The sequence below is a fragment of the Rhodnius prolixus genome, unplaced genomic scaffold (genome assembly GCF_049639745.1).
Source record: "Rhodnius prolixus isolate KJV_2025 unplaced genomic scaffold, Rpr scaffold_3, whole genome shotgun sequence".
Classification (NCBI taxonomy): Eukaryota; Metazoa; Arthropoda; class Insecta; order Hemiptera; family Reduviidae; genus Rhodnius; species Rhodnius prolixus.
Window position 1 is genome coordinate 43,981,449 of NW_027411603.1, and position 25,884 is coordinate 44,007,332.

General features: G+C 33.1%; 1 protein-coding gene and 1 long non-coding RNA gene across 8 annotated transcripts in view; both read right to left on the reverse strand.

The window, feature by feature from the left end:
- Positions 1 to 1,308: 1,308 nt before the first annotated feature.
- LOC141453027 (uncharacterized) overlaps positions 1,309 to 25,884 on the reverse strand; it is a 251,856-nt gene continuing 227,280 nt past the window's right edge. For all 7 annotated transcript variants that reach the window (XM_074125732.1, XM_074125730.1, XM_074125731.1 and 4 more), the window contains 2 exons: positions 15,548 to 15,842; positions 1,309 to 12,739 (listed from right to left, as the gene is read on the reverse strand). In XM_074125732.1, coding sequence (XP_073981833.1) covers positions 12,601 to 12,739; positions 15,548 to 15,842 — 434 coding nt within the window. In that variant the 3' untranslated portion in view covers positions 1,309 to 12,600. The remainder of the gene's footprint in view (positions 12,740 to 15,547; positions 15,843 to 25,884) is intronic.
- LOC141453028 (uncharacterized) lies at positions 19,026 to 24,417 on the reverse strand. Its single transcript, XR_012457737.1, has 3 exons — positions 23,675 to 24,417; positions 22,300 to 23,145; positions 19,026 to 21,195 (listed from the first exon to the last, which is right to left on the reverse strand). It is a non-coding gene; the product is annotated as an uncharacterized lncRNA (long non-coding RNA).

The window sequence follows — 25,884 nt, forward strand, 5'->3', positions numbered from 1 at the left end:
ATCTATTCTCCTAACCAAGTTGCGCTGCTGTTCACGATTTGTAGGTTTGCCAAAAGCTGACCGCAGAATAAATTAATTCCACTCAAGGTTTTCACATGCAATATGCAACCTAATTTAATACCATATCTCACTTGTTGGCCTTATATTTACAGTTAATTAAATTGATTCGAATAAAATATTATTATCTTTTTGGATTCGTTGTGAATAAAGTGAAATCAATAAAAGTAAGCATGGTATTCACCATAAGAACATAGCTTTCTAAAGAATTGGCAAAGGTGAATGTTGATAACATCAAATGTTAGAATTTAGAATCGAATTCTGCTACTTCATATTCATCCATTATTCATCGATAAAAAGTAAAGTTATGCCTTTTTGTTCAGCCGCGCATTACGGCCATAAAATTAGACGTTTTCGTCCAATTTCCTTCTATACACGGCCTACCAATATTTCTTAAGAAAAACGCCGTCTATAATATTTTTCAATAAGTCTTCAGCGTATTAGTTTTCGATTTTATCCGCACGATAAAACGACGATATCGCAGACCTTCTAGAGTATCTCCACTTATCATCTTTTCTTACAAAATCTGTAGGGGCTCCCATTTTCCCAGCTCAGATTCTACAGATACCCATCAAGTTGGCACTGTCTAGTGAGGAAACCCTTTAGCAACGTAATTTTGCTTCTCCATAGGCAAACGTCAGATCATTACTTGTCAAGGCAGATCTCCAGTTCTGGAAGGTCACAACAGTGTTTAGCCCTATTTCTTTCATGAGCTTCTTGTGTGGGAAACGTCGAGGCAACGCCCTTGCCTCATTAGGCTAACGGCCTACTCATCACCAACGTGCCCTGGGCATTTATAGTTCTGGCAAATAAAGGTTTTTTTAAAACCTAGGACTCTTTAGGCAATTAGGATAAGGATCGTTTTCTGTTATCGAAGGATTAACTCAGCAGCGGAAACCCAGGTTCGAGTTCAGACATCCAACCTCTACCACAATTCCATATTTCTCAAGATCGTACCACTCCACTTTCAGCAGTAATAGAAAGCAGTTTCATGGAAAGAAATAAAGAAAACTTCATTAATATATTATATTATATAATTATTTATTTTTGATAAATATATTTATACAATAAATAGATGCTAAATTTATTATATATACGATATACTGATATTTCATGCAAGTTTCTTTCTTTAATTCTCTTATTTCTTATCTAAATTAGTACAATACAAATATATTATTTATATTACATTTCTTTTTCAGTTTTTTTTTTGTACAAACAAATCAAATATATAAATATTTATTTCTGTATACGTAGGCGATTATTTATTTATTTATTATTATTGGTACTTTATGCTATTTTATACAGTGTATTATATTCATTTGTTTATTCAATTGTCCAATAAGAACTTATAGTAAAATAATTAGTTCTTAATTATGTTAAAAACATAAAAATAAATTTCCGCTTCACTCATTTATACTTCTCTTTTATAATTACACGATATAGTGCAATCTTTAATAGTGTATAAAATAGAATATATAATATTGCTGTCACAGCAAAATAATTGCTCTTAAGCGAGCACTTTATTTTATCTAATTTTTATATATACTCTATTTGAATAGTTTTAAGTACAAGCATTTCTTTTAATTTTTCTAAATTTTATGGATAAATTTAAACCATAATAATATGCAAACTTCTACCATTATTAGAATAGTTTGGTACAATTATGTGAAATATAAATAATATATATTATACTGTTTAAAAAATATTCTATCATTATATACAATTATATTTAATTACCTCAATTTTTCTGTTCCCCATTTCAAGTAGAAGTGCTTAGCCAGAACGATTAGGTGAGCGGTTTCAGTCAAGTTTTTGCAGCATTACGGCTTACATCTATCTATCTTTATAACATTGTAAATAATTTCTATCCATATTCAGTTCTAGTTATAAACTTGATTATTCAGGTTTTGTTAAACTATTCTGGGGCGTTAAGAATTAGATGAGGAAGGCTTATGGCTTAAAAGGGGAATTCCGTTTATTTTGTCCGAAGGAAACCGCTAAGGAAACTTTTTCCTAAGTTCGCTTTTAGCGACATCATTTGATTGTAAAATTTGATACCACTTTTCTTTAATCTCACCAGCGACCTTGCTTTAAGCTTTATCTTCGAGAAGACACCCAAAAACGTTGACTGAATCATTCAATAAGAATGATTTGATTCTCACTTTGATTTTTTTTGGAACCACTAAGAAGAAAACGCATTGCCTTGAAACCTCTAATAGAAGATGGAGTATTCGCAAACAATTGGTATAATTTAAGAGTATAACTTAGTAGATCATAGAGTCTCTTTCACCAAACTACAGAAGGAGCAATTGCCTAGTAACTGAACCATTTCTAGCAGACATTATGTTTAACCTCTAGGCATAATTTCTTGCTGTTTAACTTAACTGAAACAATTTTAGAGCAGATGAATGATTTTGTTTTAATTTTGGTAATAAAAGGGAAGAAAATAAATAGCGTAAAAAAGATAGGATAAATGGAGACTACAAATTATGTGACAAAAATTCTGTGCAGATAAAAATAAATGAAAAAAGAAGTATACTCTGAAGGGCATAAAAAAAACCTCCTGCAGAATTGTGTGCCGCCTATATAGGCAGGAGTTGCTAGTAATCTCCAAAAATATTAGGAAATGGCAACTTCCTGAGTATGAAAGAGAACCAACTGTTGACAGCTGATTTTCTTGATGTTTACGAAGTGTTTTGAAGAATGGAAATATCCGCTTTTGATCCTATGCGCAGGTACATGCTAAAAGGAATGAATTATGTCTTTTCATTATCGTATAATAATGGGGAGTGCAAATATCTGAATATAAAAGCAATCAACTGATTTCTAACTCTACTCTATTTTCCCCCCGTGAATAGATTTCACGTTTTATTGCATAGTAAATAGTAGAATATTCCCATTGCAAAACTTTAGCTTCAGATATCCCTCAAATAACCACTAAAATTAAATCACAATTCAATCTAGATAGACCCCGGGAGAGGTGACACCACTTTTTTTTGGCCACTCATCTGGCGTCCCTATCAGCAATTCACTCACGCACTGATTTCCTTTCATTTTTATAAGTTCTTTCTCTTCATTTTCAGCAATAACATTAGACAATTCATAGTTTGGTCTTAGTCGTTTTATTTTTTTTACATACTTTTTGTTTTTTCAATTTAAATGCAAATTGTCATTATCATAATTTCATAAAATTTAACTTATAAATGAATAAATAAAATGCTATCTACTTTGCCCTTAATTAAATTATAAAAGGGCGGATATACACTATTTTCAACTTACAAATTTCCACCAAAAAGAAAAGCGAAAACCAAAATGGTTGCAAAGAGTGTCGCTGCAAGGGAAACCGTCGATTTATACTGGATGCTAATCAGGGATAATTATCTGCATGATTCGAACTTGATCAAACATGTCTATAGTATCAAGTTCAAAGATAAATATTAAATAACAGAATTACAAGCTGGAAAACTTTGTGAAGGAAATGCTAATAGAGACCACCGCTTCTGGGTTAAAACAATAGCTAAAAATAGATCAATACTCCTTAGTATTTAATATTTTACACTTACTTTTGTCTTTACTACTTATTTATTACAATCATACAGCTGATAAAAAATATGTTCATTCACTGGTTAGCTGGGTAATTTCAAAAAACTCCCTTCAGGTAGAGGTAATTTAATTACTAAATTTTGGTCCTCCCGATTTCCTAGAGACCGGAATTTAGGGCACATTTAACTCTGATAATCCCACACCTATGTCCGTTTATATATATATATTTGGATAAAATTTATTATTATTTTGAACACTGATTTTTCTATTCTCTTTTCATTCTTAACAATTTCTATTGTATATTTTTTTTTTTTTTGGTAATTATAAACTCTCTAGGACCTATTTAAGAAATTAAGAACCAAAATGGTCATTTTTATTTACAATTCTGTGGTTATTTTAACTCTGTTAACAATAGATATATTTAGTTCATCATTTGTTTTTTTTTCTTCGCCATTTTTTTATTCAATGAATTTTTCTGATAATGAAAGTTATGATCCACCCTAGTAAATAATCAGAGGGTAATAACACTACTATAATACAAATGTTAAAGCCACACACCAATGTCTAATTAAAATGAAAAATTCTCTTTTTTTATTAACAATAACCATAAATTAAAAAATTATCTATAAATTTAATTTAATATTAACATGCATTTAGTAGAGTGCCTTTTTTTTCGTTTAACAAATTAATTTAATTGGATTATTTTTTACCAATACTGTACAATAACATTTATATCAATAAATGTAATAACATTAATGCTAATTTAAAAATCAATACAATAAAATTTGTTTTCAATTTACTAAAGAGCTCTCTGCCTTTATTTTCATTGAAAGGCAACAGGAAAAATATAAAATGAATCATTTTACTTCAATATTTAAAAAGAATTGTAGGTTAAGAGTGATTTTTAGATTATTTAAGGCTTAACGTAATGAATTTTGGACTCATTCTTTAATTTATTTGAATTCATTTATTTTCACGTTAGAATCAATCAAATCATGGTCAGCATGGATTCCAAAAACTTAAATAATCAAAATTAGGTACTCTGAGAATGAATGAATCTTCAGTACACATGATTAATGCCTATTCTTTCATTTTCAGCGGTTTTGAATTGTCACCCTACTTCAAGGAGATTGGCTTATTTAGTGAATTTCACTTTTAGTTTTAAAGATGATTCAGTGGAGTGTGCTGCAACAACTTTTTAGATAGAACTTAAATTCTTAAACTAAATGACAAAATCAAATTTGACTGAAAATCAGAAGCTGGTCAAGTTTTGAAAGAAAGCAAGCACGCTTTGATTGATAGAAATCATTGAAGCAATCATTTTCAGTATTAGTAAAAAAAAAAAAACACAAAAATTGTTTGAACTAGAACCCATTAGATTGGTTGCTACGCTTGCAGTAACCAGCTGGCTGTTCATTGATGGAAATGCTCTGAGAATGGTTAGATTCAGTTATTTCAAACTTTAATCGTCTAAATGGAAAAATACAAAAAAAACTTCAAGCAAAGAAGCATCAAGTAAATACGCGTATAGTAAAGTAATCCAGAAAGACCTCAAGTTTTTTTTTTTTTTTTTTGTTAACAAATCAAACAACTTGAATGGTCTACTGAAATCTAAAAAAAGAAGTTTTTTTTTGACAAAGCATTTCTACTTAAACAATAAATGACGCTCTATGTGGTTTTAAATGTTGTTCCTTTTAATCACAGCAAGAACAAGAAAAATACCAAAGCGCTTGGTAGTGTACATAAAGATAACTTGTTCTAAACCCACACTAAAGTTGGTAGTTCCATTCCATTCCTGGGTGCTAGGATGAAAAGATTGTTTAGGGCAATGGAAACCCCAGATGAATTGTCCTGTTGAAGGCAGAATTTATCATGTCTATTGGCTGGAATGAATGTTTACATTAAACGTAAATCTAGCTGTCGGAAAATTGTCAACAAAATTAATCTGTTATAAACAAGAATAATAGATTAAAATTTTCCTCACTGTTAGCTCATCCTATGGAAATTTCAACATAATTGATTTTATAATTTTGTAAGACACGATAAAGAAAAACGTGGATCAGTCGCTTCATCGGAACTTGGGCCTCTTTCTTCTGATAATCGGAAAAAGGATAACGGCCAATTTATAATTATACAAAAGTAACAGAGCATTAAAACAGAAGCAAGATTACTGTTTTCATTTATCGGAAAAATATATAAACAAAATAATAATCCGGAAAATAGAAAGTGTAATGTAATGCCTGTTTTTTCAGGCGCGCTTATCGGTCCAGTTAGGTGTCATGAACGGAAGCAACGTTACTATAAATTCCTTTTCTTTACGACGAAATAAAATCTTAGGGTCTAGACCAGTGTTTCCCAACCTTTTTTGTGCCATGACCCACCTTAACCTTTCTAAAATTTTTATGCCCCCCCTTTTTTACATACATAATTTTTAACATTAAAAAATTGATTTGTTCACTTAAGAAACATAAATGATAGGTTCTAGGAAGAAATCACTCTGAAATTGTTAACAAAACATAGTAAGTAAAATTTCAAAACATATAATGGAGAACTGAAATTCAAATTCTAAATATATATATATATATATTTTTAATTTGTTTATTTATTTTGCTACTGTATCCTGGTACAATAGGCAAAAGTGATGAGAGATAAGGGATGGCGCGAATACCCATGCACGCATATATATGTGTGTACATGCACACACGCGCACATGAATGTTGCGCCAAGGGCGTGAGTGGAGTGAACGACGACCATCAGTGATGGAAGCCGTTAGTTCGCCAGATTGGCAAGCTTACACAGCAACCATTCTAGGAAGTCGGTTCATGTTTGATTTTTTGACACTTCCGTAGAGTTGTATTAAATTTAAATAATTTTAATACAGATTTTTCTATATTAATTTATTAATTTAATTTAGTGAGATCCTTGCGCTTGATGCTTGCTGCACAGAGATTTTATATTAGATTCCAATTTGGTTAGCTTCAGTCTCAAGTCTCCACGTTGACGCTCCGCGGTGAACCCCGGACGAAGTTTACTTGACGACGCCAATCACCCAGTTGATATTTGTTAAATTTGGCACCGATATCTAGCATTGCATTTAAATGGCCCGGAGCGAAAGGGTTAAAGTCGTGTCGAGTCCATTTTCGAATTGCCCCCCTTAACTATCAAATTGCCCCCCTGGGGGGCGTGGGCCCCACGTTGGGAAACACCGGTCTAGACCGAGAGAATCGAACCTAGCACCAACAATACATCTTAGCTTTGCGGGCCTCTAACCGCTCCGCTACCGTGACGCCAGAATGTAGCAATGTTTCTTCATCTAAGATTTGGATACTTTGACATACCTGCCAAGATGTTGTATTAATTGAAAAATAAAAAAAGTTAATTAGAAATGTTTTCAATTACAAGTTAATGAAACTTTTTGATGATGGGTAAGCCACACTTTGGAAATAAAGAAGCATACAAAAAAAAAATAGGCTTACATTTGTCCTGAAGGGCATAAAGGAGTCAGAGGATGAACCTTAAAAAAATCAATAGCGTACTTCAGATATTATAAAAAGGGACTGGTGGAGCTGTTGTTGTAATAATTTTGCATTGTCAGTTTACATGCAAACCCTGTACTACTATGCACGAGGAGCGCCATCTATTATTTGGTGGAGGTAGGAATTTTTAAATTGTAGTAAACAAGAGTGAGACAAATTGTGGTGCTGTGCGAGCGGTGGTAATTTTTTTGGCGGCCTCCCTCGATGAATATAATTCCTTTCTTGACCTAATTGTCGGTGTATTTTCATTGCCTTTCATTACAATTAATTCATTTCATGTTTACAGAAAATAAAAGTAAATTGAAAGAAAGAAAATATTATTACATTCACCAAAATATTACCTTTTTAATATTTAATACCAACGATAACATTTTTTGTAACTACGATAAGCCAAAAATAATATCCTTTACAGCAACAAAAAATTTATTGCTTTGAACAAAATAAATAATATAAAAACTACATTCACATAGAAATAAGTTAGCCGGTTAGGATGGGTAACAAAAATTTATGAACAGGGATAAAAATTCTTGAGGAAAGGATAACCCAGTTGGGCCTACAAACTCATGCTGAGAAATATGCACATAGTTGTTATAATGCATGAGAGTAAAGTGTGATATACAGTGAAAGCGGTCTGTACTTTACTTCTGACCACAATAAAACATTTTTTTTTCTTTTTTTTAATGCTTTAAAATTTGTTTTTTTTTAAAAAACAAAAAGTTAAAAACACAAAGTTTGAACAAAGGTAACAAATAAAAATTATATATTGTGCGCTCAAAAGCTGCTTTTATATTCTTAATTAATTTTGAAGAACCATGGGTAGATATAAACAGTGCGCTTGCAATATACATTCACAATTTACAAATATTTACTTTTAAATATATATCTACAAATTTCTTGTCATAATATTAAAAAATAATCATATAAATATATGAGATTAATTTTGATTTTGATTTTTTTTGTTTAACTATATATAATTATTATTTTTTTTTAAAGAACTCTTTATCACAACAAAATGGAGAATATTTTTTTAAAAGTAATTTCTTTATATAATTTTATCTTTTCGTTTAAAATTCTTCTGTAAAAAATAAATGATTACATTTACAAAAATTCATTACAACGATTGGTGTTAGTCAAGAAGATTTAAAAAATTCTTATCAAAATTTACATTGTTTTTTTTTTTGCTCTTTAATATTATTAGAAATATACAAAGCATTTTTATATTTTAATATTATTAATTACATATATTTATGTACATTCTAAATTATTATTATTATCATTGTTGTTTATGACTTAGCAGTATATGTAATCTTATGTATTGTTCATCAATAATTAAATCAAGAAATTTAATAGCTTAAAAATTTAGTGCAGCCCATATTTCTAAACAATTTTTCGTAGAAGATAATAATATGACTTGATCAATTGAAGAAAGTACATGCACAGAAGGGTTGTTTTAAAAATTATTGATGAATAATAATAATAAAACGAGGCCCTTAATAATCTCCAGAAGAAATTATGTGTCCAAGACTGTTTTTTAAAGGTAATCTTGGCGAGGCAGAAACGAAAACTGGATCTGGAACTCTTTCAAGTCAACTGTAAACTTGCTCGGTGAATTGGAAAATAAAATTCTATCTGGAACTCTGAGATCTATAAATAAGGGTCTACTGTCTTGTAGCCAAAATTTAAAATGTGTTATTATTAGAAGAATGACTTGCGAAGAGATTCAAGTCTCTGTTGGGATCAGGCTGAAACTGAAGGCAGGCTAGATGAAGTCCTAGAAGATTTTTAGGGTTTTGGCGCTCATAAACAACGGAATTTAGTTTCCAACTGGGGTTCATAAGCAGGCAGGACAAAAGATACACCAACGTTATAATAATGTAAAAACCTATACTGTCAATAAGCCCTGAAGATGATCCTAGTCCAGAGGTCGGCTAAATAAAAATATTAATGACTGAAATTGGCTTATTCTATTTTCCTTCTCGATTAATAGACCAGTCACCAAAAACAATTAACAAATCTTATTTATTTTCTCAACTGCAGAAAATGTCAGCAACAAGTGAAGCTGGATACAACATGAAGCGTAGAATAAACACATTAGCGCGTGAAGGGAAGAATTCACCCATTGGTGAAACTCCCGAATAAGAGCCATTTCGATTACCATTGCACTGACACTCACTTCATTAAGACGATCACTTGACCACCGGCGCATCAACAGTCTTAGAGGTTTTCCTGACAATGTACTAGGGAAACTAAAATGTTAGGAAGTGAGGAAACTATGGCGTAGAAATTGGCATAGAGAGATCTTGCAGCTTCAGAAACCTAGGAGAGGAACTAGGAGTTCTTGGTGCAAAAAGCAATTAGCACGGAAGTGTGAGGTTGATAAATTCCAGGGAGATTTTGATAGAAAAGTTTGGATTTTGTATAGATACTGCAAGCTTTGGCTGTGTCCAGATAGGTTTGTGTATGATGTAGATAAGTCGTTTATTGTTAAAAGAAAACTTCGATCGCTTGTCGAAAATTTTGAATCGTCTAATTAAATTAGATCTAAATGAATTAAATCTAATTTTGAAGTAGGAAAAAATTAGACTTTCTAATTCTACATTCTAATTTATTTTTTAATTGAAACAAATAACCAAAAAAAAACAGAAAGCCCGTCCCCAGTAATTTCTTACTTTTTACAAATGAAAAATAAATAAAAAGCTAAAATCTTTAATTGAAAATCATCAGAGCACTCAATTTAATCAATTTATTTTGATTTTCCTAGTTGCTGGGAACAATGTTGTACGATCTTTTCATCCCTTATTTTCTGGAAAGGATTTTATTATATAAAACACACACAAACTCACAGATATATTTATATATATAAAAGGGAGAGTATGAAACAGGCCGGAGGTATTTTCAATTAAATTTGTGGTATCAAACCCTTTTGTACGGTTGGAATGTCTATCTAGTGTACTACCGGTGCAAAGAAGAATCTTCTCGTATATTCCTTATATCTGAATTGAAATATCTAATACAATGCGCGTAGGATTTATAAAATTAAAAAAAATAATACTTTGTTAAACAATTTATTTTTATTGTTATTTGTCTGCTTTGTAAAATTTTAAATTTGTTTAGAAAGAAATCAATCATCCCTTCTGTACAATGTTCACAATGGAATTTAGAAGCTAGAATTAATTGTTATTTATTAATTTATCATTAAATAGTAATAATTGATTTGATCTTGTATGATTATTACTAAAAAGAGCGATATTATAATTTAATGATTTCCAAAATCAGTCGGTTGGGGCTAAAGGTCAATTAGTACAAATAGGAGCACTTGGTTGTGGTTAGATCTTCTTCCATCTTGACTTAGTATTTGCATTAGTTGTAACAACTTTAATTGTCTAGGTTAACCTAGAGATCAGCCCAGGGGCTTCGGAATTGAATATTCAAAAGACTAATAAGATGGAAAGCTATCCAATAATTAGAACTTGGAAGAGCAAATTAAAGGACATTGCTATCCAGAAGATGGTTTTTCTATTCATTCATGGACGTGGCAGAATCTTGGAGCCCAACTAAGGAAGTGGAATAAAAGAGGATGGTCTTAAAAAATGGCGTTTTGGTAAAAAGAAGAAGCTGTGGGTGCGTTTCAAATTCGGAAATCCGAAGACGAGTAAGAATGTCTGAGGGAGAGATGACCCTAAGAAAATTATTAATTTCATTTCTTACGGAAATAAGAAGGAAAGGAAGACCTAGGTAAACGTGGATGGAGAGCATCACAGAGGCCGCTGTAAGCTTTTTTTTGAGAAGGGAAATGGGAAGACAGACGAGGATGGAGAGTATTGGGGGATTTGATTCCTTAGACAGTTTTCGGCCATCCTCCAAAAACGGATTTTGTTAAAAAATCATCAATGAGAGCCGGATGACTCTCTTTTGGAACTTCCATAGAGACAGAATGATCAACAGAATTCTCGAGGATGAGAACCCACGAGGGAATGAATCAGTGGATGCGCCCTCTTTACTCTAAGAACTTCTGAAAAGACAGGCGCTGGAGTGTTTGGACCAAGGACCAGGTACTTAGACAGACTTGTTTCCTTTAGGCGTTCACGTGTTCACCTTTTGAAAGTGGGAGGAAATTCGATTAGAAATGTCACTCTCTCCCTGGTGCTGTTCTGGATAAAATTTCATTTCTATCAGTACAGCGCTGGGTACTTCTTCTTTTTTTTTAACAAAATAATAAGGCTGCTCTTGTAGGAGCCATGTATTCTCTTACGTCTAATTCATTAACGACAAAAAAGACGGCCGCCAAAATACCTTCAGAAGTATTAATTGTTTGGGTTTGAGTTTGGAACGTTTGGCAGAAAGTTAGCGTTGCCATTTTCGAGATCATATTGAAATAAAGGAACAAAGGAGATTAAGTTTTATCGTGTTAGAACAAGGAAACTTAGTTTTCTTGGTCCCTTTGAAGGTATGGTTTAAGATTCTTTGATGCAACCAGAAACTAAAAACTTAATTTCTTCATTTTTATTTTTGTTTAGACAAGATTTTGGAAAAACATTCATTGGAACTTTGTGTTAAAAAATAGATTTTTAACCTAATATTCAATTATAAAATGCAAGAACAAATCAGAGTGAAACAGAAGTCATCGGTTCTTTTTTTTTTTTTTAAGAACTTGCACACAATCCTATTTCTATTCTCTCAATTTGCTTCATCAATACTTCATTCCCTGCCACTTCAAGAAGTCAAGATGACTCAGCAAGCCAATTAGGTGTAAAAAAGAAGAAGAAGAAGCGTTCAAGGTAAACCAAAACATTGTTCCAACTTAGAATGTAGCTAAAAATAAGAACACTTTCCAGCAAAAGGAATGTAGACTTCTCCACTCACTCTGCATGATCTGTGAAAAGCTTCTATTTTCTTTTTTGCATCTAGAAAATCTTTCTTACTTTTTCCTGATCTAAATTATTATCAAATTTTTAAGAAAGATATCATAAAATTTAAACCCAAACTATTAAAATTGACGAATGCTCATTGAGTGAATTATTTTTAATAAATTATTTATTACAGTTTTTTAACATTTTATGTTCCCCTTCCCCACACCCTTCTAAATCAATAGAATATAAAATCAATTGATTTTTGTTTGGGTCATACATCAAACAAACAATTGAACCATGTTCATGCTGACTGCATGAGTTTTTCCAATAAAAAATCTCATTTTATCCAAATTGTGCCATCTAACACTATTTAGTGTTTGCAGTTATATTTAAAAATGTCCTTTTTCATGAGAATTAAACTTAATAAACAGAATTAAAATAATAATATTAATAATAAATTAATATTATTTGACCTATAATTATTGCGAATAGGCAAAATTTTCTTATTAAGTTAAAAGTTTTAGGCAGCACTTTATTACTATTACATTTTGTACAATAAATATATGAAGCCAAATGTATTTTATTTTTGTAATTGAAAAAATAAATCATATTTACTATTTGCAAGAAATTAAATGACATAGGCATATTTGGCATATTAGCAAACATAACATTACAAATATAATTGCTCCAATTACCGTATAAAGTATGAATAGATGTACCAAGGAAAATACGTACAGCGTTTTCTGACACCATCTATAACAGTTAAAGTAAAATAATAAGTTTAAATTGAAATTAATCACAATTTCTTTAAACAGTCTTATTATCGAAAAAATTATCGGCTGATATCGACAACAACGGTTGATCGAATTTTGGCAAAAATGGGATAAATATAGTATACGAGGGTCGTTTGAAAAGTCCGTGCAAAAATAAAAACTACTTAATTTTTTGGGGTAAACCTTTTTTATTTTTCAACATAGTCTCCTTTTAGGCTTATACATTTCGTTCAACGCTGCTCTAGTTTGTTGATCCCTTCCGAATAATAGGATTTGTCCAAGTCTGAAAAATAGCCATTCGTTTCTGCAATCACCTCCTCGTTTGAATAAAATCTTTTTCCCGCCAGCCATTTCTTCATATTGGGGAACAAATAGTAGTCTGAGGGAGCCAAGTCTGGAGAATAGGGGGGATGTGAAACGAGTTGGAACCCCATTTCCATTAATTTTGCGACCACAACTGCTGAGGTGTAAGCTGTGCGTTGAGGTGTGATGGAAAAGGACTTTTTTGTGGGCCAATCGTGGGCGTTTTTCTTGCAGCTCGGTTTTCAAACGGTCCAATAACGATGAATAATATGCACCTGTAATAGTTTTACCCTTTTCCAGATAGTCGATGAGGATTATTCCTTGCGAATCCCAAAAGACAGTCGCTATAATCTTTCCGGCCGAAGAAACGGTCTTCGCCTTTTTTGGCGCAGATTCCCCCTTGGTAACCCATTGTTTAGATTGTTCTTTGGTCTCAGGAGTGTAGTGATGTATCCATGTTTCATCCACAGTGACGAAACGACGCTTAAAGTCCTGCGGATTCTTCTGGAACAGCTGCAAACCGTCCTTGCAACACTTCACACGATTTCGTTTTTGGTCAAGCGTGAGCAATCGCGGCACCCATCTTGCGGATAACTTTGTCATGTCCAAATGTTGATGCAAAATATTATGTACCCGTTCATTCGAGATGCCCACAATACTAGCAATCTCACGCACCTTCACTCTTCTGTCATCCATCACCATATCATGGATTTTATCAATGATTTCTGGAGTAGTAACCTCAACAGGGCGTCCAGAACGTTCAGCGTCACTTGTGCCCATATGGCCACTCCGAAAATTTTGAAACCACTTATAAACTGTTCTAATCGAAGGTGCAGAGTCACCATAATGTTTATCAAGCTTCTCTTTAGTCTCCTGAGGCGTTTTGCCTTTCATAAAGTAGTGTTTAATCAACACACGAAATTCTTTTTCGTCCATTTTTTGAAAATCACTCGACTTCCTCGATTCAAACGAATGCCAAACACAAAGAAATAGACCGATCTGGCTGAAACTTGGTGTGTGTTCTTCTAAGAGATGCTACTAACTAAACATAACCTCGATACGCGCCAGTAGTGCTATCTCTCTGACTTTGCACGGACTTTTCAAACGACCCTCGTAAAAGGAGAGATTTTTAACCAACTATTATTATCGTTGTTCCATTCTATTTCACCGATTTTGGAAACGTGGTTTGTGACGTTGATACTTTTTTTAATCGCCTTATTTTTTTTTTCTACGTTCAACTCGGCCAATTTCTTAATTGCAAACAAGCTAGAAACAGGCATAAACTAAAAAGTCCATAGGGATGGTGAATTATGATATTATGCAACTGTAGTTACAAACTCCAGGATAACTTTAACTCCAGCTTGCATCTGTCTGTAACCATCTGAATAGAATCAGATTGCGTCATTATTCTCCTCCATTGACTCTTGAGGGTATCTACCAAGTATAAGGGTCCCAGGGTCAAGAAACTCAGTTGTAATAAATGTAATTCAAGTTTGATAACTAGATTGGTCAACAAAGCTTTAAGTATGAATATCCGCTTCCAACGAAGACAGGAAAAACACATCCCTTAACTTAGATGTAGGTCACATCAGCCTCCAGCCACTGTAGAAGAAGGGAAATATCGAACTTAACGGGCCAATTTAGGAAAGATTCTCGTACTGTCGCACACCATCAAAGTCCTGCATAACACAGGCTACTTATAATACTTGAATACTTGAAAATTTATTGTTCTATTGTCTTGAAAAATTCCCAACATTAATAAAATATAGAAGCGATGGGTAACAAGACATTTGCGAAAACAGAGTACAAGAAGTGAAGCGATTTCAGACTTTTGTTTTCCTACTTGAAGTGAAAAGATAAAGTTTTGTCGGTAACTTTCTTTCATCTTGCCGCTTACTACTTGGAATGTTACTGAAAAGTTTTGCAATTATTGAACTTTTAAGATCTGACTCCAAATAAGTTTCAATCAAGTGGTATTTCTTTCCTTTTTAAAGGAAAAAATAAAGAAGAAAGATAATAAACTGTTATAACAAAAATAAAATGTGATTGATCATTTTTAAAAAAAAAATGCTTCTTGTGATCTAAACTTCTGGTCTCTAAAGAAAATACCGCCGCTTGTTTGTGAAAGAATAAAACGAATGCCAATTTCATTAACTTTTATAGATTTTAAGATGAATTTTAAGAGATTTAGGCGATATCATCGACTGTTTCTTCATTTCATATGACGCAACAAGGGCAAGGAAATTATTTGTTAACTATCTCGGTGAGGTTATTAACGATTCTTCGGCACTTAACCAACGCTAACGACTGAAAGTTTAAACGTGTTCACTTCACTTACTGACTTTTTGGGCTATTTATTAGGTTAGTTCTTGTAGTTTCAAGGAATAATCAATCCAACGTTAAAAAAAAAAGAAAATTCAAAAATACACAACCAAAATAATAAATTAATCAAAATCAAATAAAAATAATAATTAAATACACTTACCTGTTCGGTTCAAAAAGAGTTGGTTCAAATTCTGGCCAATAGATACCAAGAATCCAAACGTTACCCAATACAAACCAAACTAAAAGAAAGGCTGTGAGTAAAATGTCCACCACTTTACTCGGCGTGGATAATGGATCTTGCGGGGGACCTGATCTATCTCTTCGCCGTTCAAAACGTCTAGATTTTACCTGCCTCCAGACGACCCAGATCATCTTGAATGTACCAAATATCCCTCCAACAATCATATACACAGGTATATGAGGTTCTTTTGGACAATCTCTTACAAATTGTATACCTGAAACAGTATTAGTTTTTTTTGTTTTTTTCTTAAAATATCTTTCGTTTTAAAGAGAAGGGAGTCTGCATTAATTTTTTGTGGGTAAGGGGTCATTGTGGTATAAAAGAGAATGAAATTGTTGATACACTTGCAAAGGAAGCCACCAATAGTGGGGGAAATGGCTAATTATAAATTACCACACACCGATATCAAGGGTATAATTGCAAAAGCAGCACTACAAAAATGGCAGACAGATTACAATAATGGTGATAAAGGTAGATTCTATAAAACTATGGCAGATCAGTTACCTGGACAACCATGGTTTAAAGGAACTGTCACTAATAAATGGGTTTTTACGACAATAAGCAGGCTGAGAGCGAACCACGCGGTGTGCGGATCGTATCTACACAGGATCAACAAAAGGTCCTCTCTCCTCTTTGCGTAGATTGCAATGAGGAGGAGGATTTCAAACATGTAATAATGATATGTCCACGTTATGTGGTAGAAAGGAAACGAATGTTTGACGACTTATTCAGGTATTTAGATGCACCATTTCGCTACGAAGACATATTATTCTCCACCAACATCTGTGAGCTTAAATCTGTAGCAGAGCTAGCTAAGAAATATGAATGTATTTAAAAGTTATAACCGAATTAGAATGAATGGAAGAAAATGCTTAGAGAAGGATTACGTGATTTTAATTTTGGTTAAGCTATAAGGATGGCAGGAGCACAGAGTGCTGCTCCATCCATTAGCAGTAGTTTATGTAAATAGCAGTATATAATAGAGGGATGAATGTGTGAAGCGAATGTATTTATAAGTAAGAATGGAGAGTGAGTGATATTCTAGTGATAAGCACCTAGACGATGCTGGCTGTATGGCGGAAGCCAATGCCAAAAAAAAGCAAAAAAAAAAAAAAATCTTCTCTGTGAAAAGAACTAAACAAATAAACGGAGGTAATTTATAATCAGATGAGAATGACAGTCAACGACTTCTAAAATCAACTAGACCGAAATTCAGTTGTTCCAAAAGATAAGAGAAGCTTATCGATAAGTTTGGTTAGGCATTTTCCTCAGTCAGTCAGTCGACTAGCAGAAGCTTTATAGAATTGGTTACCGCTGGCCTAGCCTCTACAGTGAAATGGAAACCATCTACCTACCATTCAGGATCAGCTCATCAAAAACTAGGATGCAAAAGAAGCACATCCTTAAGTCAGTCAATAAGTAGATAGCAGTTGAAGCACAATAAAGCACATCTCTGAACCATAAAGGCTCGCATTTAGCGCGTCTGATTGCAGAGGCACAATAAGTTAACAGATAGTTAACAGTTATCAAGCGTTTACCAAAGAAAAAAACCTTAAAGCAGTAACGAAGTCTTCCTTAGATCGCAGGTTAATTCATACTTTGGATGAGAAAAAACACCAGATATCCAGATTCTAAAGAAGAAAGAAGAAACGAAAGATAAATATTTATGTTACTAGCGACTTAATTTATAAATATTGACAAATAGATGATTGCTAATTAATTTGAATAATTTACACAACTTATCGTGAAAATAGGAAATAAGCGAAGATTTAAAAACAAGAAAAAAATTGTCAAGGAAATCAATTTACAAGAAGAAATTTCTATTAGCTGCAAGTAATTTCACTTTAATATTGATTTTAGATTTATCAAGTCTGGTGAAGGCAACCCCATACTCTTCCCTTTTTCTCCAAACCACCCAGGGCTTCGCGAGGAGCTACTTCACTGGCACCTTTTCTCCGTCTAATTTGCACTGATGGATATCCAATGCACTCAATAATCTCAGTTCACATATTTACCGAAACGTTGTTTCATTCACTGTTTCATATTCTCTCAATCAGCGAACTCTAAAATTTGGAAAATGTATTATTAAGCTTTCTAAGAGTTTTTCATTGCAAGCCTACATGCGTTCATGATACTTTTTCCCCTCACTATGGATTTAGAAAGAAAGATCTAGAAAGAAAAGAAAGCAAGTTCGGAATAAAGCATTACAAATACAGGGTGATCCATTTAAAACGCACCAATCGCTAATAACTTTTTAGGAAAGCGGAATTTCGAAAAAACCCACGAAGTAAACTATTTGTTTTTTGTTTTTGGTTTAGTTTTCAAATTTTCCACCCCCGATGCTGTATCTTTATTTTTGGCGGAGTTACAGCCAAAAACCTGATTGGGGTTTGATAAGGACCACTGGTTTTGACAATGATTATGAAAACTACATAAAAAACTGTGAAAAATGACGTTAATCCCGTTTCGATATCCCTAATATTAGTTGAGCTATTTAAGTTCAAAGTTACCATTTTATCTATTCATGTACGGTTTTCAATATTAATTTTCCACCAGAAATACACGTTTTGGGAGGTCCTCTGACGGCAAAATAATGTTATTTTTGACGCAAAGGACAAAAATAATAATAATTGATGATTTTAAAGAATGAAGAGAATGTAATGGTTATGAGAGAATCAGGGTAAATTTGTTTTAACATCAAATAAAAGTAACCATCACATCATTTTAATGTACCCCCATATGGCAAGGCTTCTTGACCTATGATTACGGTAGGAATATCTTGCCAGGGAGGAGTGGGAGTTGGTCTAATGGTTAAGAGCGTGGTTTTGTAAGTGGAAGATCCCCAGTTAATCTTGTGCAGTCATTCACAATACTTAAAGCATCATAACACTTTTTTAAATAAAGACGGGGTACATTAAAGTGATGTGATGGTTGCTTTTATTTGATGATAAAACAAATTTATCCCTGATTCTCTCATAACCATTTCATTCTCTACATTCTTTAAAATCTTCAATTATTATTATTTTTGTTCTTTACGTCAAAAATAACATTTTTTTTTGCCGTCAGAGGACCTCCCAAAACGTGTATTTCTGGTGGAAAATTAATATTGAAAACCGTTCACGAATAGATAAAATGGTAACTTTGAACTTAAATAGCTCAACTAATATTAGGGATATCGAAACGGGATTAACGTCATTTTTCACAGTTTTTTATGTAGTTTTCATAATCATTGTCAAAACCAGTGGTCCTTATCAAACCCCAATCAGGTTTTTGGCTGTAACTCCGCCAAAAATGAAGATACAGCATCGGGGGTGTAAAATTTGAAAACTAGACCAAAAAAAAAAACATATAGTTTACTTCGTGGGTTTTTTTTCAAAATTCCGCTTTTCTAAAAAGATATTAGCGATTGGTGCGTTTTAAATGGATCACCCTGTATAATGTAATATGTAAGAGCAGTTGATCATTTCAAATTTTAAGAATTGAAATAAATCTTTGTCAAAATCCGTTGCCCAGAATCCACTGAATGCAGCATTTTTTTCGTTTTATTCATGTAAATGTCTACAGCAAACTTTTAGGTTATTCTTGTTCTCCTTTCTACCAAGTTACTGTTCCACCACTTATAAAATACCAAGCAATATTAAATGCTAAGCAAAGATGTAGCAAAAAAAAATTATTTTTTTTTTGTTACGAACTTTTTCTAAGAAACTAAACTTTTGAAGCTAATGTATGAATTGAAGCTGAAATCGTTGTAGTATGAGAAAGAAATGTCCTTGAAAAATGTTGCATCTAGTCATTGGCGAGAAAAGTGAAAAAGAAATGCCTCTTTTCTCGTCTCGTAAGGGCATCCAGATTGACCTTTCCTTTTCATAGCTGTAATTGGTTGGATTTAAAATAGAACTCGTACTTTACCCAGGACATTCCCCCCTCCCCAAACACTTTGCTCTCTCGTCCAACAGAATATTTAGGTTAAGTGAAACACTTATATATTTAGAAAGAGAGCGGAGGAGGCAAGCAGTGGTTGTAATCAGCTACGACCTTTTCAATATGTAAGAGCCAGCCAGGCAAATAATGGAGCGCTTTGGATGAGAGGAGAGTGCAGCTGTGGAAGGCGGTAAGGCAAGAAGACTTATCTGGTTTCATCCCTGGATCAGGTAGAGCCAGCCAGCCACGGGGAGCGGAAGACAAGCTCTGACATGTATATATATATATACACACACACACACACAGATGAAACCTTATCACTGATTTCGCTATTGATTCCCCACATTGTTTGCATCTACTATTCACCCCCTTTTAATACAACACAATCCACACTTTAACCATAATTACTAACACAGTAAATGTTGGTTAAAACCATCTCTGGGAAATGCAGGACCCACATGTAATTAGTAAAAAATTTAAATACAATTTTGTAAACCTATAAAGCCACTTTACACAACACCGTTGTAAACAGGCCACACTCCTCAAATTACAATATTTATTATAGAAATATTCCTTTAAATATCTCTCTCTACCTTTTGCTGTAAGTAGCATATTGTTCCAACTTAGAACTTGCAGTAATTTCTCCATTAAAATCTTCCACAAAGCAATAGACTACTTAATAAATCCTAACCAGCTCTCGTACTGTTCGTAATCTCCATGAGAATGAAGATTTATTTCATTTATTTATTACCTGTCCGATTTATGAATGTATTAGATTAAAATATCTATCCCAATTATCTATTCCAACCACTAATAGCAGAGAGGAACAACTATTTAATTTACTGTCACTGCAATCAAAATCTGACTATCTTTTATTTACAATTATATCGTTTATTTCTCATTAATTATGATGATTTTTACATTATGTAATTCATTATTTTATTTGTTTCTAAAACGTTTTGTTTATGCAACTCCTTCTGAACACCTGTCTGGTTAAAACAGAATTGAAAAATATTAATAACAGCCAGGAAAAAAGACACACTAACCTTACACATAAAGCAATGTACAAACATATTACAATTGTCAATATCATAAGCCCTGAAGATGAACTAGTTCCCAGATCGAAAGCTCAGTAAAAATACAAAAAATGGTTAAAAAATAATTGGCAATATTTTTGGTCCTTCATAAATTACTAACATTAATCTCTAACCTTTAAATTACAAATCATTTACCCTTTTTTGGTAATTACCCTTTTATTGATTCGCATCATTTGTGAAAATTTAATAATTTAAAAAAAATAAACAATTTCTTAAAAGAGAATCTCTGATAAATATCTATTTATTTATCTCAGTGGCATTACAACCCTTGTATAACTTCTCAATGAGCCTTTTTCAGCTGCCACTTAGTTAGTTACAGCTGCTGTCGAATTGCGAGGTTCCAAAAAAGATTTCTCGCGTTGTTGGAAATACAAATCAGCTACATCGGGGTCTCGATCTAACAACCCTTCTTAGTTGTTCTCTTTAGCAACTCATCTTCCTCCAATCCAGTTCAATCTGCTCAGCATTTTAATCTACTTCACTACATCAGCTTCTCTGTACAGCTCATATTCTTCTTATTCATTTTCTTTCTAAGCAGAATCTTTTAATCTGTGTTGTGAACATTTACAGGTTTGAGAAGCTAAGATTGAACTTCTTTGAGAAGAATGAACTTCTTTATAGAGCCTAATTTTCCACTTTCTGTTATAAATAATTTATCATAATCATTGAAATCTATCTTTGAGGGGCAAAAAACGATCTCTACACCATGGAGAATAATAAAATTTAGCTATTAAGAAAAATTTGATGTAAAAAACCGTGGTAAAATATTAAAAACAACAATAGAATAATGTGCTATTATTATTTATCTTCTCTTTTACTATACGAAATTAAGCGGAAGTTGAACTGATCGTAACCGTGTAAAATATTTGATTTTGAGTTCAGTTTTAGTTTGCAGAAAGTTCAAATTTGATATCTGGCTTAGATGTGGACTTGGCACTAAGCTTTTGGACTGAATTTGGTGTGCCGAATGTGTCACTTGACTGAAGTACGTTTAGTAAAAAAAGACTCCTAGAAATAGAAAACAAATCTAAGGACAGAATCTGGACCAAAAGACCGTATCATCGCGTAGAGGTTCATCGCTTAACCATTGAGATGATCAATTCCCTCTTGAGTTATTAATACCTAAGAAAAAGCCTCTTTATGTTCTAAAATGTTAGCTACTAACCCCCCCATTAGAGGCCATAGAAAACTCTATATGTTTCTTCTGAAACCAACTTCCGGTCTGAGTAAAATTTTTATAAGATAGCAAAGAAGCTAATGAGGGAAAAAATCCGATCACTACTCTTCGTGGTGCTTCCGATCAACAACTATAAGAAGCAGCGTATCAGGAAAGTCACGCAAACTTTTCTCGCCCACACAGGATTGACAACATTCTGAATCCTACGATCACGTTGACGTTCAATGTTGGACGGAGAAGGCCATTCTCGGAGAATTTTGGGGTAGAAGAAGCGCTAAAGTGTGGTTTATTGCTGACTGGTACTTCTCTATTTAGGTTTACCCTAGAGAGCCTAGTTAATTTTAGCAGGCTTTAGGGAAAGGGCATACTCTTCCTTAGGGAATATAAGTGTTTCTAACTGCCAACATTTCAACACATACATGTTTGCTAGTCAATAGCTCTAATCGATGTTCATTGCTGATGAAGGCTATACGTACTCTTCAGTTGGTTATAATCAAGGGCTGCCGCGGCCTTTTACACTCTCCAGTTCGTCTTCATGAATCCCAGATTTATTGATTGTAATCAAACAGTTGTTGGTTCTTAAATCTTCTCCGAATTATATCGAATGAAGTCATGGTCTTCGCAGAAGATAAATTTTGAAAGGAAAGTAATGACATCATGGGGAAGTCATAAAAAAGTAAGTATTTCCTGTACAAAAACTAAAACAGAAAGCACCTTTAAATTTGAATCCAAATAAAAGTATCTGGAGATTAATTTCCTCTTAAATTCACGCAAAATTATGCAAATAATAAGTGACAGACTTCACTGCCACGTATCTGTAGTAAGAAGAAGCTACTTAAGTTTGAAACTAAGCGAATTTACTTACAACTTTATCTTGAATTACTCGTACTTCTTTACCATGTTATAAAACATCTCAATTACAAAATAGGTAGGAGATACACATATATATATATATATTTTACCATTTTATATGCGATACGGTTGTCAGATCTAGGTGGCAAAAAATGTCACATACGTGAGATGTCCTTTTTACCATATTCCTGAGCAGTGTATAAATATATCTCCAGTTTATGACAATATTTGCGCTCTTACAGTCACTGTTTTTTTTTTTTTAAACCAACTATCGCTATTTGAATTTTTATCACATTTTAAAATATTTTAATATTTTTAAATATTATTATTCTGTCCAAGCATTTTTTTTACTTCTATTTCTTTCCTCTTATACCTCGTAAAACAGAAAGCATTGTAACCGATCAGATTTCCAATTTTTGAATGATCATTTGAAATATCTGTTTCGAGGTATTCAAATAATCAATTTCGTTCTGAAATTATAAGAGTATAATATTAGAGAATACAGAATCATTTTCAAAAAAAAAAAGTTTACAGATCTATCCTATTGAAGGCAAAGATGTTTCAAATAAAAGTACAGATCTACATTTGGAAACCAGCTTTTAATTCAAATTTAACGAAAATACAGCCATTTAAGTTAATATTAATAATATTGGATCATTATGTCAATAATATGTTTTCCAGTCGAGTTCCGCCGTCCCTGGACACCTCGCTTTTCCAAAAGACAGAGGTAATAATGAGCTTTATTGTGAACAAGATACGTACACTTAATTTCTTTATTAATATTAAATCGAATAAAGAGCAGAATTTACTTTAAAAAGTACAATTAAAAAGAGTAAAATAACTGAATGTGAGAAAGTTGGACATTGCAATGCTATCTTGTGGTAGGCATTTAGAACTACCAATAAAGCGGACAGATTTTACAACTAGCTGCTGTAATGTTGTGACCAACATAGAAACTAAGCACCTGTTCTTGTCGCTAATATAAAAATAAGAACTTACTATATAAATCAAAATGAATTCTCCGATAGAATAACTCTTGGTGCCAAAACAGGAATTGAGAGGAACTGCTGGTCCAAGATGAAATAGATTTATGTTCTAACTTCAAACAGATGATGGATTTTTAATATCTTTCAGTTTTTCTCTCAGCTGCTGGAGTAGATGATCATTTATTTATAAATCTACTGAGTTCTCTCACATTTTTCTTCTTATTGCTTAGCAACGGGAAAATTAATGAACTGAATTGATGTTACTGGTTCGAGGGAGCAACATCGTTAATTTGTTGTACGTATATTTCAGTAAGTCTAATTGAAAGCAACACATAGGTGCGGAGAATAGTTTATCAATGTAGAAGCTTTCTTAGATACTAAGATATCAATCCAGTTCGCGAAGATTACTCAAAGACTGTCTGAGATGGCCTGAGATGGTCTGAGATGAATAGAGATTCTGATAAGTATTGGATATATTTTCGCTTGGGCATTCAGAACAAAAGCATAATAAGACCTGTCCGGCCTAGGTTCCTATTTTTAGGCTCAAAAAACAACCTGAGCAATTTAGGTCAAAGAAAAATGCCAAAGTAGAGGAACCACAAAAATGGACGCACAAATAGATGTAACAGTGCTCGGTGAAATCTTAAGCCAGGTACAGTCGTAACTCCAACAAGGCAGGGAAGCCAATGTCCGAATGGATGATCGTTGACAAGCTACTGCAGACTGTTTTAACATCTTTTCAATTGGAAGAATAAGAAATCGCTCTACATTATTTCCAGAGTATTTCCTATCAGCATAGCGTGCTGAATAGCACTGAGGATTTGACACTTTGGGGGTAAAAAAACAAACTAGTGTCTTCAAATTTTACCCTTGAGTCTTTTACAGATTCTTAGTCAAACAGGCAAGACTGAAGGCGTGCTCCAATTAGACTGATCTATTTGCTGATTCATTAAAAAAGTTAAATGTGCTTAGTCAGAATAGACTTAGAAATTGATAAATTTACTATGGCCAGGATTTTCACGAGGAGATCCCGTAATCCAGCTACCGGCCCTTATATTTTCTCAGAAACCGTGTTTTCCGTAACGAAAGAACACGATCGAAAGACTGGTAGGTGCACTGGAAAAAGCTCTAAAGAACAAAGACGCCTCAAAAGACCAAAAAAAAAACATACTCTAAAATATAATGATGAATAAGATTTCATTCTGCTGTTGTAGATGGTATTTAACTTTGTAAATACCAAGTTAGCAAGGATTTCACTCATGAGTAAGTTTTGTGGTGAGTTAGTGGCTAACAGCAAATTGGACAAGCTGTTGTATTCGTTCTTAGTAGAGTCATACGGCTAGTTTATTGACTAACTCTTCGTCTTAGCTATTAACGCCCCTTTTAAACTCCTACAATTTGTTAAATCAACAATCTACGTGAGTAAAACTAAGCTAAACTTTTATAAACTCAAAGTATTTTAGAATTCTGCTGTTTGAGTATTCGGTAGTTAATATTAAGGCCAAAGCTAGGTTGTACGAACATATTGGGTCGATCTATTTTGAAAAGTAAGAAGTAAAAACGATTGGAAAAAGTAAGAATTGTTCCCTATTTCCAATGGAATTCTGCAGTTTGAGTATCCGACAGTTAATATTATGGGCAATGCTAGGTTGTACATATTGGGTCGATCTATTTTGAAAAGTAAGAAGTAAAAACCATCGGAAAAAGTAAGAATGGTCCCCTATTTCCAATGGAATTCTGCAGTTTGAGTATCCGACAGTTAATATTATGGGCAATGCTAGGTTGTACATATTGGGTCGATCTATTTTGAAAAGTAAGAAGTAAAAACCATCGGAAAAAGTAAGAATTGTCCCCTATTTCCAATGGAATTCTGCAGTTTGAGTATCCGACAGTTAATATTATGGGCAATGCTAGGTTGTACATTCTAGGTCGATCTATTTTGAAAAGTAAGAAGTAAAAACCATCGGAAAAAGTAAGAATTGTTCCCTATTTCCAATGGAATTCTGCAGTTTGAGTATCCGACAGTTAATATTATGGGCAATGCTAGGTTGTACATATTGGGTCGATCTATTTTGAAAAGTAAGAAGTAAAAACGATTGGAAAAAGTAAGAATTGTTCCCTATTTCCAATGGAATTCTGCAGTTTGAGTATCCGACAGTTAATATTATGGGCAATGCTAGGTTGTACATATTGGGTCGATCTATTTTGAAAAGTAAGAAGTAA